The sequence below is a fragment of the Bidens hawaiensis genome, unplaced genomic scaffold (genome assembly GCF_021521415.1).
Source record: "Bidens hawaiensis isolate Kalapana, Puna unplaced genomic scaffold, B.hawaiensis_p1.1 tig00004838_1, whole genome shotgun sequence".
NCBI lineage: Eukaryota > Viridiplantae > Streptophyta > Magnoliopsida > Asterales > Asteraceae > Bidens > Bidens hawaiensis.
The window spans coordinates 341,739-356,389 of record NW_027491302.1 but is presented as its reverse complement, the minus strand read 5'-3'; the positions used below and the strand labels follow the sequence as shown (position 1 = coordinate 356,389).

Here is a 14,651-nt window from a genome sequence, read left to right as displayed (position 1 = left end):
AGAGATATATTCCGGTGAACTCATTTCCCCCCCCTAAATCTCGCATTCCTAAACCCACTAAAACCCTTAACGACTAAAAACCATAACGCCAAAGCATAATCATCGTTTATATTATATTATAACACCTCGTAACGGCGGATTAAAGCTCGCGAACCTGCCGGAAAATTTGTTAAAACCGATTAATGGCCATTTAACATACTACACTCCAATTGAGCCTATAAATAACTTCTAAAACATCAAATAAACTCATCCCAATCATCATTTTAATCTAACACACTCTATGTAATCACGAATTGATCCAGTAAAGTTTGTTTCCGGCGAGATCTCGTTCTCCATCAAACCGTCACCATTCCGGGTAATTTTTATATGGAGTTTGTTAGCTTTGAACCGTTTATTAAAACCCCTAACTTAGTTTTGATGAACATTGAACGGATTAATTGATTAGATTTCTAGGGTTTAATAATCAACATGTTTATTATATATAATATATGTTTCTGTTTTTATAATAATTAACAAACTAGTGCAGTTGTTTAAATCCTTTTAGTTTGGTCATGAATGTCACACCCCAACCTATGACGGAAATGTCGGGGTGTGATCCGATTACTCACAGCTCGAAGCTACTATCAAAGTTAAAGGTGACGATATCTAATTAATTATTTTATTACATTTATACACACAACAACCAAGTACAATAAACAATTTAAATATACAAATATAAACTCAAATAAATGTTAACTTGATTATATCCTAAAGTCTCGTCTACGTGTCCAAACTTCGATCTTCAATACAATCAACCTGCATATGCGTATAAAATGGAGTTTTTGTCAACATAAGGTTGAGTGAGAATATCACCAGTTTGACACAACAATAAAATAAGCATAACATGATAAGTGCGAATAATGAAATCAAACTGTAAACAAGTATGTGAACCGTTGCCAAGAGAATCGGGCATTGGTCACCAGCAGGAACACCTGCTATATGATTGATTGAATAGTAATCCCAATATACGAATGATTAAATGGTAACAAAAGTAAGCGAGTAACACGTATGATTGATTAAATTACTCACAATAACAAGTATGCATTTGTTTGAATATATATGTAGTATGAAAATACGGATACGTATGCATATGTCCCCAAAACATTTAGAAAATTGAGTAAAATAGGGGAATGATAAACTCACCTGATTGAATAAGCCAAACGGGAAAGAATATGTCAAGAAAACGGAAATCACGCTCTTCGAGAATTATCGACAAGAATCCTAATTAAATATTATAATATTATGAACAAATTATGAATGATGTAATGAATTTAAGGTGTCGATGTGGATTGAGTTACAATTACGACTGGTACATTTACGGATTGAACGATTGCTCTCTAAAGATTATTGTTATAATAAAAATTCATTGCTTGTCGTATAATTGAACTTAAATAATTAGTTTGAGTAAATACAAGTTGAGATCTATTATAAAAATAATCATTTGAAATTTAATTATAGTAAAATTTATATCTTAAGATTGTTAACGAGTTTCGATGGTAAAAATATAATTGACACTTTTAATACGCTAAATACGTTTATTATAGTTTTGTTTTAAAAATTATACATATATGTGTATACATATATATATATATATATATAGAGTTCGGTTTTTAAATAAAATAGTGATGATTTAGTGTGTGTACACACACACACACACACAGATACCCGAAAACTTGTAACGCGCTATTTGACACGAAACTTTAACTTCATGATGTCGGGTTAAATAAAATATTGTTTAATTGATATCTATTATTAATTATAATATGTTATAAATCCTTTAAAATATAGTTAAAACAATAAAAAAAATGAAAATACTAAAACATGGCTACTGGGACTCGAACTCGTGACATGTGGCCGGACCATGGTTGAACACACACACACTAGCCGTCTGCGCTTGTGTATCAGTTGGATATAACTTATAAACACTTATCTTATATACAGAACAAATAAAGAGCCCAATTTTGATCAAGAACACTAACTTTGAATCGTTCAATCCGTTAATGTTTGTTTCAATTGATGTTCGGGTTATTAATTAGTACATCAAAACGAACTAAAGTGTATAATTGATTACCTAATTCATTGATCAAACACAGGGGAATTGCAATGTAACAGGGCCGGCGAGGAAAGACGACGAATAGGGTTTCACGGCCAAAATTAACACAATTAGGTTTAGGGGTTTGATTTGTGCAGAGCTTAGGGATGTGCAGACGAGATTAATTGCACTATGATTAAGACTAAGCTTTATAATAGACTTTAGGGTTAGTCGGTTTCATAATATATGTCAATACGTATTATATTTGGTCGTGTTTCCTAGTTAACAATGATGGTTAGGCCGAGATTGGAAAGAATAACCAGAATCATGATTCAATTCCAAGTTTATGACGACAATTGTGGCTCAAGTAAGCTATACAGGTCACGAATTTGGGTATACGGGTCATGGGTTACGGGTTTGGGTGATGGGCTATACAAGAAATATGTGAAAATTGCACTTTAATCCCTGAAGTATTTAGATGGAAACAAGTAAGGATTAAAGTTTATATTCGGGTTAAATAACGTTCATTTTCTAAAGTTATAAACAATGAAAATTTTATAATAATGTCTCGATAAACATGTTTATTTTTTGTTGTTAATTTTTTTTTTCGAACGTAAGACGGGTCGGGTAATAAGTATAAAGTTGTATGTGGAAACCCGAGTTGTTACAATGAAGACTCGGGTTCGAACTTGGGTTAGAGTATTTATTTTTGTGAATTTTTTTAAACATTTTCTTTTATCATATAAACAAATTAAAACTATTATAAATCATTAAAAATAAAATAAAATCTTTTTAAGTTAAAATAAATAATAAATTAATTTTGTCAATTTTCTTTTAAAAACCAACATTTTCATATTCGTTAAAGTTTCGTAAAACTTGTTAATATTATATTATAACTCCATTGCGTTAACTTTTTCATATTCGGAAATAAAGTAATATTTTAAACCGGTGCTTCGTTAGTAAAACTAAATTACCTTATTAATTAATAAATTATTAGTTGAGATAACATTTAAATAATATTATATTATAATTCCAATTTCATTAACCTTTATAATTCGTTTTCGAGTTAAAACAATCATGAAAATTCGTAATTCGCAAATATTATACTTCTTATAATTGTGTTAAATTATTAAAATAATATCGAACACGTTAAAATTCAGTTAAAGCTCAAAATAATATTTTATTACCAGATGCCTTGAAATAATAAAATGTATATCCCTTGACCATACATATATATAACATTTTCAATCCCGATAGTTAGAATTGTTGTGTTTTAATTATATTTCGAGAAGTTCAATCACTTCGAATTCTTTAATGCACTTTCGATTTTTTCGGTTTCATTATCGCGCTTTCGGTTTTCATTGCAATGTTATCTTCAATTTCAAGGTGAGTCTCTCACACCCCATTTTTAAACGTTTTCATATTTTGGGGGTAGTATATGTATCCTATCAAACATCAAGAATTACTTTTTGCTTACAAACTACAACTCATACAATGGACTTGTGTGCTTACGTGCTTATTTGTTTTATACGTGGATTTCAAGTGGTTGCCTCAATAAGTATGATCATACGGCCCCTCATTTGCACTCAGGTCCATTTGTATCGAGTGGAAAAGGGACCTCATATCCGAGTACGTTGGTAGCCCCAACTGGAAAGGACCTTCGTTTGTTATTTACACTTAGGTCCATTGCATCGAGTGTAAAGAACCATTATGTGCTCATTTCACAAGTTTCATGGAATTGTATGATTTTTACGTATTATATCAAACTGTGGGATTCTCACCAGCTATGTTCATAGCTGACTTTATTTTATACATATGCTACAGGTGTAGAGATACGAGGATGAAGGTTAGAAGACACATAGCATGCTTATAGGATATTTAAAGAACAACTTAGCGTTTCGTTTATTTATTTGTTTACAACTTCTATTATTTGATAAACTTGTGTTACATGATTAGTTAAATGAAGTAATGTTATTATGGTCACCTAATAGTGTCACGTGTGTTTGAGCAATCTGTACGTCACACTTAGGCGTTTCCGCTTTAGCCGGGGTGTTACAGATTGGTATCAGAGCCGTGGCTACAAGATAGGACATTAGGCGTAGTGTTCTCGGTAGCCATAGCTTATTTATTAAATGTTTAGGTTGCATGATAGAATTATGTGAGCCTTTACTTGATTGTTTAAACACACTTACTATTAATGTATTACTGTACTGCTGATTTCATTAGCGCCTCATGAACACAAGTACACACACACACAAGTCCAAGGCTTAGGCCTAAAACAAGTTTTCTCAAAAGCAATTTCAAGCAATTCTCAAATTTGGTGTTTCGATATTTCATCTTCTTAAAGACCATGCCCCCTTTGTGATAAGGATATGGTTTCACTCCCTAGGATGTCACACAAGTCATGGTGGTTCATGCGATGTGTGACTCAAATCCTCAATGTTTTACAATGTGTTTTAACTAAAAGTCTGACAAGTCGTGGTGATTCACGAATAACCAGCTTTTGGTTCGATTTGATTACGCATTTTGATTTACGTGTTTTAACTGCAAGTTTGCCAAGTTATGGTGATACACGAATACCCAACTTTCGGTTTGATTTGATTACACGTTCTTATTTTTACTGGAACATACAAGTTATGATGATTCATACAACGTGTGATTCCGAATACTCAATTGTTTATATTGCGGTTTTAAAAGTCATTGGGTTATGTGAATAGTTGAATTTCAATTCGTTTCCTTTATTTATATATTCATTTGCTATTTTGAAAATTCGAAAAGTCATGGTGATACATGAATAGTCGATTTTCTATTCGTTTTCTTTATTTGTAAATACTCATTATTTTGTAAGTTTTGAATTGAAAGCACGAAAAGTCATGGCGATACATGAATTGTCGATTTTCAATTCGTTTTCTTTATACAATTTAAATATTATTATGGTCGAAAAGTTATGGTGGTACATAAACGCTCGATTTTCAAATCGATTTCATTACTTATATTAGGTTTGTATTAATTCCATGTTTTTATTTCAAAATTTGATATATTTTTAAATCAAAACTTTACGAGATTATTATTATTGAAAGGCGAAAACTCATGCTAACTCATGAGCGTTTCCATTTCGATTTCAAATTTCGTTTCATGCGATTGTATTTCTTTATTTATTTTCATATTTATAGATGGATTCTGATTTTAAAAATCTGTCATGTAGTATTTCTTTTGATTTTAATACAAATTTCATATTTATGACTCATGTCATATGAATCCCTCATGCTTTGCGACATGACTTCTCGTTCTCCGTGGCGTTTCCCTCGAAACTCAACCCACAAAACGACAACCCAAATTATCAAACAATTGACCATCGCAATTCCGACCATGATAACTAAAAATTCATCACTAACCACAACAGCCCATGCCTAAGTCAATCAAAACCCAACACAACTGTTGGATACTCGAACCTAAACCAACTTCCCTTTGCGTAAACACTTGTAATTCCACCACTACGCTACCGCGATGCCGAAATACTTCAAGCTATGATAATTTCGGCCACCTCATCAACTTTTGCCACGAAACTATAAATACTTAACACTACACGATCTTTTACCCAACCGTTCATACAAAACCATCTACCTTACCTTATACTCGTACTTCAAGCCTACTAATATTGTAGAAACTCGAACACACCCGCAAGACGCTGAAAAACATAACTCGTTTCCTCAATGCGATACCTCACCTCACGTATCTTGTCCTATTAAAAGTTTATTCGTTCTTCGGTATCAACGCTTAATATTTTCAAAGTCATCAACCATGCTTAATTTTTTTTAATAATTTTCCATGCATATTCTTCCACGCTTATTCTCTTATAAACACTTTCTTGGAATTTCAAATCCCGATTATTTTAATTAGTCAATTAATAAAAATATATATTCACAAAATATTTTGTCATAGTTGATTTTTTTAAGAACTTTATGACAATTCTAATGGTTCATTTTTTATCACAATTATTATTATTATTATTATTATTATTATTATTTTTATTATTATTATTACCATTAATATTATTATTAGTATTATTATCATTATTCCCATTATTATTATTATTATTATTGTTTCAATAAAACCCTTAAAATACAGTAAAAGAAAATAGTTTGCGTCAAACAATTCCTAAGCCGTGAGGCTATTATATTATCATCAACGAGTCATTTTTATCTAGAAACCTCTATTTTTTTTCTCAAAGCGCCGCCCAACAGAAAAATTCTTTTACGTTAAAAGTTTTACGAAGTTTTCTAAGCTTTAGCGCTAGCTAAGGATTTTTTTATGCAAATTATTATTATTATTATTATTATTATTATTATTATTATTATTATAACTTTTCGTTGAGTTATAAAAACACCACATTTTTACAATCGATTTTTTTCACAAATCTCAAAAAGCACTTTTCTTTTATTTCTTTGTCAACGCCAAGAAGTTTCGATTAATAAACCATACCACCACTCCCATAACAACTTTCATACCACAAACCACCATCGAGAAGACGAGCATCGCAAGCTACCTTTTGTTTTCCTTTCTTTCATATGTCTCATTGTTATAAATATTATTTTGTTTGGGCATCTTCAAGAAAGTTCTTATGTATTGATTTCCTCTCAAAGGTTGGCTACGAAGTAAATATCGAGTTTGGTTATTCGATAATTAGTGAACTATTTCCATTCATAGTTGTATTCTGAATCGGTTTACTTTGCTATTTCTCACGGTCTACAACTGAATTCCCATAAACGTAATCATTTAGTGGAAGTTGAGACTATGTATATGTTAAGTTTATCATCATTTTGATTGTTTGGTGTATCCTTGATTTCAATATTTCATTAATTTGACCAATATTTTATTTTGATCTTGAAGTTTCAATTACTTATTCTTGATTTCAATGTTTTATTAATGTGAGACTAATGTTTCACTCTGATTATTTATTTTATAATTCTTAATCTCAATGTAGGATTTATTCATATCGATATTCTATTGGTAATTTTGATTTGTTTAACGAGTCATTATTGGCTCCAAGAACATACTCTATTCTGCTATTAAAGTTTCGTTGTTATCTCGGACCCAATGCTTTTTTTGACTCACGTGCTTATAGTTTGTGGGCTCAAAGCCACATTTATTTTCTATGTTATACTTCAATGTTTCATTTAATTGTGCTGATGATTGAGTTTAACGTTTCCATTCGTTGTTATTATTATTATTCTAGGTTACTCTAGAATCTCGCTTGTTTCATTAGAACTTCAATAACATTGTTATTTCATCTCTCATCTATTTGGACCTAATGCTTTCGTTTATCCTTGACCTCAAGTACTTGTTTATAGACTTTTGCTATTTTTTTAATACTTATAGTGCAAATTCTTAATTTAAAAGCTTTTATATAAGAATTTATTTTATCATAACCCATGCAATGGGACGAATTATGTGGACCATCTTACGATAAAGTTAATTATGGGTCGACACGTAATTATCCAAGTCCTCGCATGGAAGACATAATAAGTACGTTGTGTATAGTAACTCGAAACCTGGTATGATTTTGAAAGACAGGACAAATGTAATATGATAAGGGCATGGTGGATACGCCGCTGATACATCCTATATATAAGTGTCATTGCCATATTTCTATTTGTGGCGTCTTTCGGGTCATTCGAAGATCGACGCTATTGTTTTTATTTAATTATGTATATATAAAATTATTAAAACTCATAAACAACTTCATCCACTAGTTATTTTCTTTCAAAATTTTTATTTTTATTTTAATTTCGGGACGAAATTTCTAAAAGCTGTGAATCCTGTAACATTCGTTACTTTTCAAATCCGAAAACCCGACCCATTTTGAATTTTCGGCTTTGTTATATATATCATGATGTTAATTAATCTCAAGATTCGTTGCACGTGTTTTATATATCTTTTGATATTTTTATTTGTATATAAATTCGTATTTGTTTAACCGAACCGTTTGATTGTTTCATTTTCATCATTGATATATTGCTCACACGGGTTTAAGTTATTATTCGTCTATTTTCTTAATAATTTTGATCGATTTCCGAACCTCCAAGGTTTAGAATTTTATTAAATTTAATCGATTCGCAAGCTATACGGATATATTATGAACATATTCAATTTTTATAATTTCTTGTTACGTTCTTTTTGATACATTTCAAAGTCCGTGATCCACTTCGTAAACTATATTTTAATTTCTAATCTTTAAAACATCTTTAATACATTTCTAAAGTTTAGGGTACAATTCGTAAGTATATTTAAAACATATTTTATACTAATATGAACCTTGAGGGACTGGTTATGTAAATTATATTTAAATTATTATATTCAGCCGTCACTTCTCTACAAGCCCACCTCGCCGTCCGTTTTTCCGGCAGAGGTTTTTCGGCGACGGAGATATATTTCGGTGAACTCATTTTTTTCCCTGAATCTCGCATTCCTAAACCAACTAAAACCCGTAACGACTAAAAACCATAACGCCAAAGCATAATCATCGTTTATATTATATTATAACACCTCGTAACGGCAGATTAAAGCTCGCGAACCTGCCGGGAAATTTGTTAAAACCCATTAATGGCCATTTAGCATACTACACTCCAATTGAGCCTATAAATAACTTCTAAAACATCAAATAAACTCATCCCAATCATCATTTTAATCTAACACACTCTATGTAATCACGAATTGATCCATTAAAGTTTGTTTCCGGCGAGATCTCGTTCTCCATCAAACCGTCACCATTCCGGGTAATTTTATATGGATTTTGTTAGCTTTGAACCGTCTATCAAAAACCCCTAACTTAGTTTTGATGAACATTGAACGGATTAATTGATTAAGTTTCTAGGGTTTAATAATCAACATGTTTACTATATAAAATATATGTTTCCGTTTTTATAATAATTAACAAACTAGTGCAGATGTTTAAATCCTTTTAGTTTGGTTATGAAGACTCGGGTTCGAACCCGGGTTAGAGTATTTATTTTTGTGCATTTTTTTAAACATTTTCTTTTATCGTATATACAAATTAAAACTATTATAAATCATTAAAAATCAAATAAAATCTTTTTATGTTAAAATAAATAATTAATTAATTTTATCAGTTTTCTTTTAAAATCCAACGTTTTCATATTCGTTAAAGTTTCGTAAAACTCGTTAATATTATATTATAACTCCATTGCGTTAACTTTTTCATATTCGGAAATAAAGTTATATTTTAAACCGATGCTTCGTTAGTATAACTAAATTACCTTACTAATTAATAAATTATTAGTTTAGATAACATTTAAATAATATTATATTATAATTCCAATTTCATTAACCTTTATAATTCGTTTTCGAGTTAAAACAATCATGAAAATTCGTAATTCGCAAATATTATACTTCTTATAATTGTGTTAAATTATTAAAATAATATCGAACACATTAAAATTCAGTTAAAGCTCAAAATAATATTTTATTACCAGATGCCTTGAAATAATAAAATGTATATCCCTTGACCATACATATATATAACATTTTCAATCCCGATAGTTAGAATTGTTGTGTTTTAATTATATTTCGAGAAGTTCAATCACTTCGAATTCTTTAATGCACTTTCGATTTTTTCGGTTTCATTATCGCGCTTTCGGTTTTCATTGCAATGTTATCTTCAATTTCAAGGTGAGTCTCTCACACCCCATTTTTAAACGTTTTCATATTTTGGGGGTAGTATATGTATCCTATCAAACATCAAGAATTACTTTTTGCTTACAAACTACAATTCATATAATGGACTTGTGTGCTTACGTGCTTATTTGTTTTATACGTGGATTTCAAGTGGTTGCCTCAATAAGTATGATCATACGCCCCCCTTTGCACTCAGGTCCATTTGCATCGAGTGGAAAAGGGACCTCATATCCGAGTACGTTGGTAGCCCCAACTGGAAAGGACCTTCGTTTGTTATTTACACTTAGGTCCATTGCATCGAGTGTAAAGAACCCTTATGTGCTCATTTCTCAAGTTTCATGGAATTGTATGATTTTTACGTATTATATCAAACTGTGAGATTCTCACCAGCTATGTTCATAACTGACTTTATTTTATACATATGCTACAGGTGTGGAGATACGAGGATGAAGGTTAGAAAACACATTGCATGCTTATAGGATATTCAAAGAACAACTTATCGTTTCGTTTGTTTATTTGTTTACAACTTGTATTATTTGATAAACTTGTGTTACATGATTAGTTAAATGAAGTAATGTTATTATGGTCACCTAATAGTGTCACGTGTGTTTGAGCAATCTGTACGTCACACTCAGGCGTTTCCGCTTTAGCCGGGGTGTTACAATATGTCATCAAACAAACACATAATGATAACAATAATGTAAACAAACATGTAAAAGGAAAGTAATACCCATACGTTAACATTGAATTTAGACCGAGTTAACAGTTTGGACGAAATTGGCAACGGTTGGGAAAAATCGAGGGTCTACTTGTGAAAAAAAATATTTTTGGACAAAATTCGCAAATATGACCAAACCTCAGGGACGATTTTGACACTTTACTCATATAATAAAGAAATAGTGAAAAAACATGTCTACCCCTGACTTAACGATTAAATTTAACAAGGTTAGTGATTTGGATGTAATTGGCAAGAATTGAGAAACGTGGAGGGTCCATATGCAAAAAATAACCTTTTTAGACTAAATTCGCATTATGTGCCAAACCACAAGAACGAAAATGACACTTTACTCTTCATTAACCTAATGGGATATGGTTTAGTGTTGTAAACTAGTAATTAGTAAACTTAAGCAAAACCTTATTTCAGATTTAACAAGATTGATAACTCGTTACAGACTTACAGCTGAAGAAGCAAATGGTATGCAATAACTTGAAGGAAAAAATAGCTACCTAAACAATATAGCGTGCAACGAGACGATAATAGATACTTTTTAGTTGCTACAAGCAATGTTGTAAAAGTAGGTTTCCAAGGTCAAGTACTCCCCGAGTACTCACTACAAGGTATGTCGCCGAGTCGAGTTTCTTTAAGTCCGCCTAGTTACTAAGAATAGATCAAATGTGGTAAACCTCAGTCAAAATCGCATCTAGTCAGTGAACTTATGCCGATTTTGACTTAAAATATATAAAATATTATTCGTATTTCTATAATATTAAAGATCAAATATCATTTTTTTTAATTTTGATGGTTGACACATATATATAATATCAAAAAAAATGAATTTTCTTTATATTTACCATGTCCGAGTACACCCAACTCCCCAGGCGGCCACCTAGGGGTCCGCCTAGCGACTTTTGCAACCTTGGTTATAAGTGGCGGAAAAATGAAAATTTGTGGGTGTTGCTTTTAGTTTTCGGATATCTATCAAGATATTTTTCGGTTCGCTGGAGTCAAATCACATAATATAAAGACAATGCCGAATCAAATAAAAGTTATAAACATGATAAAAATGTGTCACTGACAATGTATAATAAAAACACAATATCCTTACAATTGTTCTCTACGTGCTTTTATCTTTTAAAATCGATTAATTATATCTTCTACAATAATTCCTGAGCAACTCTTATAACTTATATACAGTACAAGTTTATGTTGATTTATAAAGATATATGCTTATATTTAAGAGACTTAAAACGAGTTTATTTAGTCATACAAAGTTATGTTTAGTTAATCCTGTTGATATAAGCATGTTTACTTGAACATCTGACAAAAGTTTAGTTGGATATGTATTCATGCAGGGCTATCATTAGTCAACAAGTTCATTTAGGCGAGAATCTCACAAACTTATTTAGTAAAACTATTTAACCATCAACACTTTAGAAAGATGGACGAAGACGAGTTGGATGGGAAGAACAAGATGTTAAACACCACTCTTTAGCTTCAGGACGGGAGGAGCAGGATGACCAGAAACCTATTATGCCCCACTCAATACTTATCTTTTTTATTTTGAAAACAAAGCGTCTAAAAACAAAATGTCATTTTTGAAATGGTGCATTATATAGTCATAGTATGCAGAAATAGCCATAATACATGAAAACACAAACGTACACTCTTGAATCGTATACTCTTTAGATATTGTCATTTTATTATAATAAACATTAATAACTCGATTGATATATATCGAGATTCTTTTTTTGTTTTACCGAAGAAAAATACTTGTAAAAAATAGCAAATAAAAGAGTGCCAATAATAAATAAAAAGAATTATGAGAAAATAGATATAGTCCTCATTCAAGAGGATGCCATGATGCTTGAAGTTGAACCATTAGTTTATTTGTTCATCCCAGTTGCATCCTTCACTGCCTCGGTTGCTTGTTGCGCCTTTTCCTGCATTTGCTGACCGGCCTGCATTTTTTGTTAATTAATTAAAATTTTTAATATATATTTACATATTTTTTATTTTGGTTTCAATTATAAAAACATTATATTGAAGCTGAACCTGTTGCACTGATTCTTTGGCAGACTGGGTGGCATTGCTAGCTTGATCCATCAATTGGTTGCCTTTTTCCTAATAAGATATTTCAAAAAAACAAATAAAAATTTAAAGATTTTACATTTGCAATAAATCAATATAATTTGCCTAAATATGAAATCCATAACGTCAACTCGATCAGTGAATGGACAATGGATGATCAAGAGAGGGAGATGAGTAACCTCGGCTTTGGCTTTGGCCTCACCGGCTTGGGCACTTGCGCTTTGTTGGTTGTTCATTTTTATCGCGTTTGTTATATAAATGCAAAGTACTGAAAGAGATTATGTTGGTGATATTATAGGAAGGAAAAATGAAGCATATATATAGGTTGTTTTGAGGATGAAAGAATGGACATGTGTCATGCTAATATCCAAAGAAGTTGCATAAGTTTCTCCCTTTCATTCTTTGCTATAACTAGACATGTTTTCTCGCCGTTTGAACAGGAAGATCACAACTTTATGACATGTGTTATATTTGGAGTGTAAATAGGGACTAATAGCAAGAGAGATCGAATGTAAAATGGCCAGATGATATATTTGGGAAAAGGTAGACATATAAAGAAAAGTACTTATATATGCATACTATAAATATGAAATGCACCTTCGACAATAAAAAAATACAAATTTCCATTTAATAAACACCCCTTTTCCAAAATCTATAATCATGTATGATCAAAACAATACATTATCTCAAGGTTAATATTCAGTTTGAAACTAATTAAGTCAATCATAACCATACTGAAAGTTTAAAAATGAACAAAACTTCATATTTTGTTTTTGACATTACAAATCTAACAATATTTTAGTTCAGATCAAAATAACAAATAATGGTTATCTAAATTTGTTATTTTTATCTGAATCCATTATTCAACATGACACAATCAAGTAACAAATAACGGTTATCTGCAAATCCAAACAAAAACTGATAAAATTTGAATTCAGTTATCGATTCAGTTCTGACATACATCAATTCGATTTTTAAGTTTTGATCAAAAAACCGAACAAGCCAAAACCTGTTAACACCCCCACCATCATTCCACCATACACAATAGAATATTAAATGGAAAGTTGCATATTTCACGCTCTTTAGCTTCTTAAATGCATATTTATCTAACTCAAAAATTAAATTGCATATTTCCCATCTTTCTTTTAAAATTACCTGATTGCCCTTTGAAATAAAACCCGAATTAACTAGTCCTAGTTTATAGGTAGACCCGTCTCTCTCGGAGATTACTTTGCAGACCTCTCTTTTGGCGGAACGTTGCAGGTTTACAGTTTAGGTTCAAATGGCGATTAGTGATTCTAGGTTTAGGTTGAGTCGGCGATTGATTCCATGTTTTATACCTGTTCGTTCCACGTTTAATTTACCCATATATATCCCAAGGTATGTGATGAAATTGGAGGGGCTGTTTTAAAGAACTTGATGCACCATTTTCATTAACAGATTCAGAAGGTATCATTTCTTTGATTTGGTTTTAAGTTATGGTAGTCATGGACTAATTCACTGGTATGCCTAAATTACTGGTTTGGGCATCTTAATACCGAACTCCCCTAGTCAACCATTCATCCATATGCCCGCAAAAATACTTTTTAGCCATAGTGCATATCCAAATCTTTGGCAATGGTAAATTCTGGACTTATGTGAATGCATAGTTTAAAGAAGTTAGACATGAAAACTAAAATCCGTTAAAAAGAATAAGTATGTAACTTCAAAGTTTTACACAAAATAAGGATAGAATAGTCTACTTATAATTTGTTTTTAATAAAATACATAAAAATGGATAAATCTGTATTTTTTATTATTTAGAAAAGGAAAATATGCAATTAAATATTTGGGTTGGGTAAATATGGATTTAAAAAAGTGGTTACTCATCCATCACTTGTGGCCTAGTGGTAGGAAGACTTGGGTTCTCTACCGTAGACCCAAGTTTGGACCTCACCCGTGCCACATTGGGTGCACATTGGCAATGAAGGATCTGAGCTAGCCCTTGTTTAAGGTTGTCAGTTCGGATTCCAAGCCCACCAGGATTTTCGTCCTACTGTGTGTTACGTCAGAAAGTTATACTCTTGTGGCGGCACA

At 31.3% G+C, this 14,651-nt stretch overlaps 1 protein-coding gene across 1 annotated transcript; it reads right to left on the bottom strand.

The window, feature by feature from the left end:
* Positions 1 to 12,288: 12,288 nt before the first annotated feature.
* Positions 12,289 to 12,879, bottom strand: LOC143628176 (uncharacterized). Its single transcript, XM_077097826.1, has 3 exons — positions 12,755 to 12,879; positions 12,540 to 12,608; positions 12,289 to 12,445 (listed from the first exon to the last, which is right to left on the bottom strand). Exons 1-3 carry the CDS (start codon positions 12,809 to 12,811, stop codon positions 12,371 to 12,373), a joined length of 201 nt encoding a protein of 66 aa, XP_076953941.1. The 5' UTR covers positions 12,812 to 12,879; the 3' UTR covers positions 12,289 to 12,370.
* Positions 12,880 to 14,651: the final 1,772 nt, after the last annotated feature.

Coding starts and splice junctions, on each gene's coding strand:
- LOC143628176 (XM_077097826.1), bottom strand. CDS start 12,811: ATGAACAACCAACAAAGCGCAAGTGCCCAAGCCGGTGAGGCCAAAGCC. Junction 12,609..12,754: donor AGGCCAAAGCCAAAGCCGAG/GTTACTCATCTC, acceptor ATATCTTATTAG/GAAAAAGGCAACCAATTGAT. Junction 12,446..12,539: donor CCAAAGAATCAGTGCAACAG/GTTCAGCTTCAA, acceptor CAAAAAATGCAG/GCCGGTCAGCAAATGCAGGA.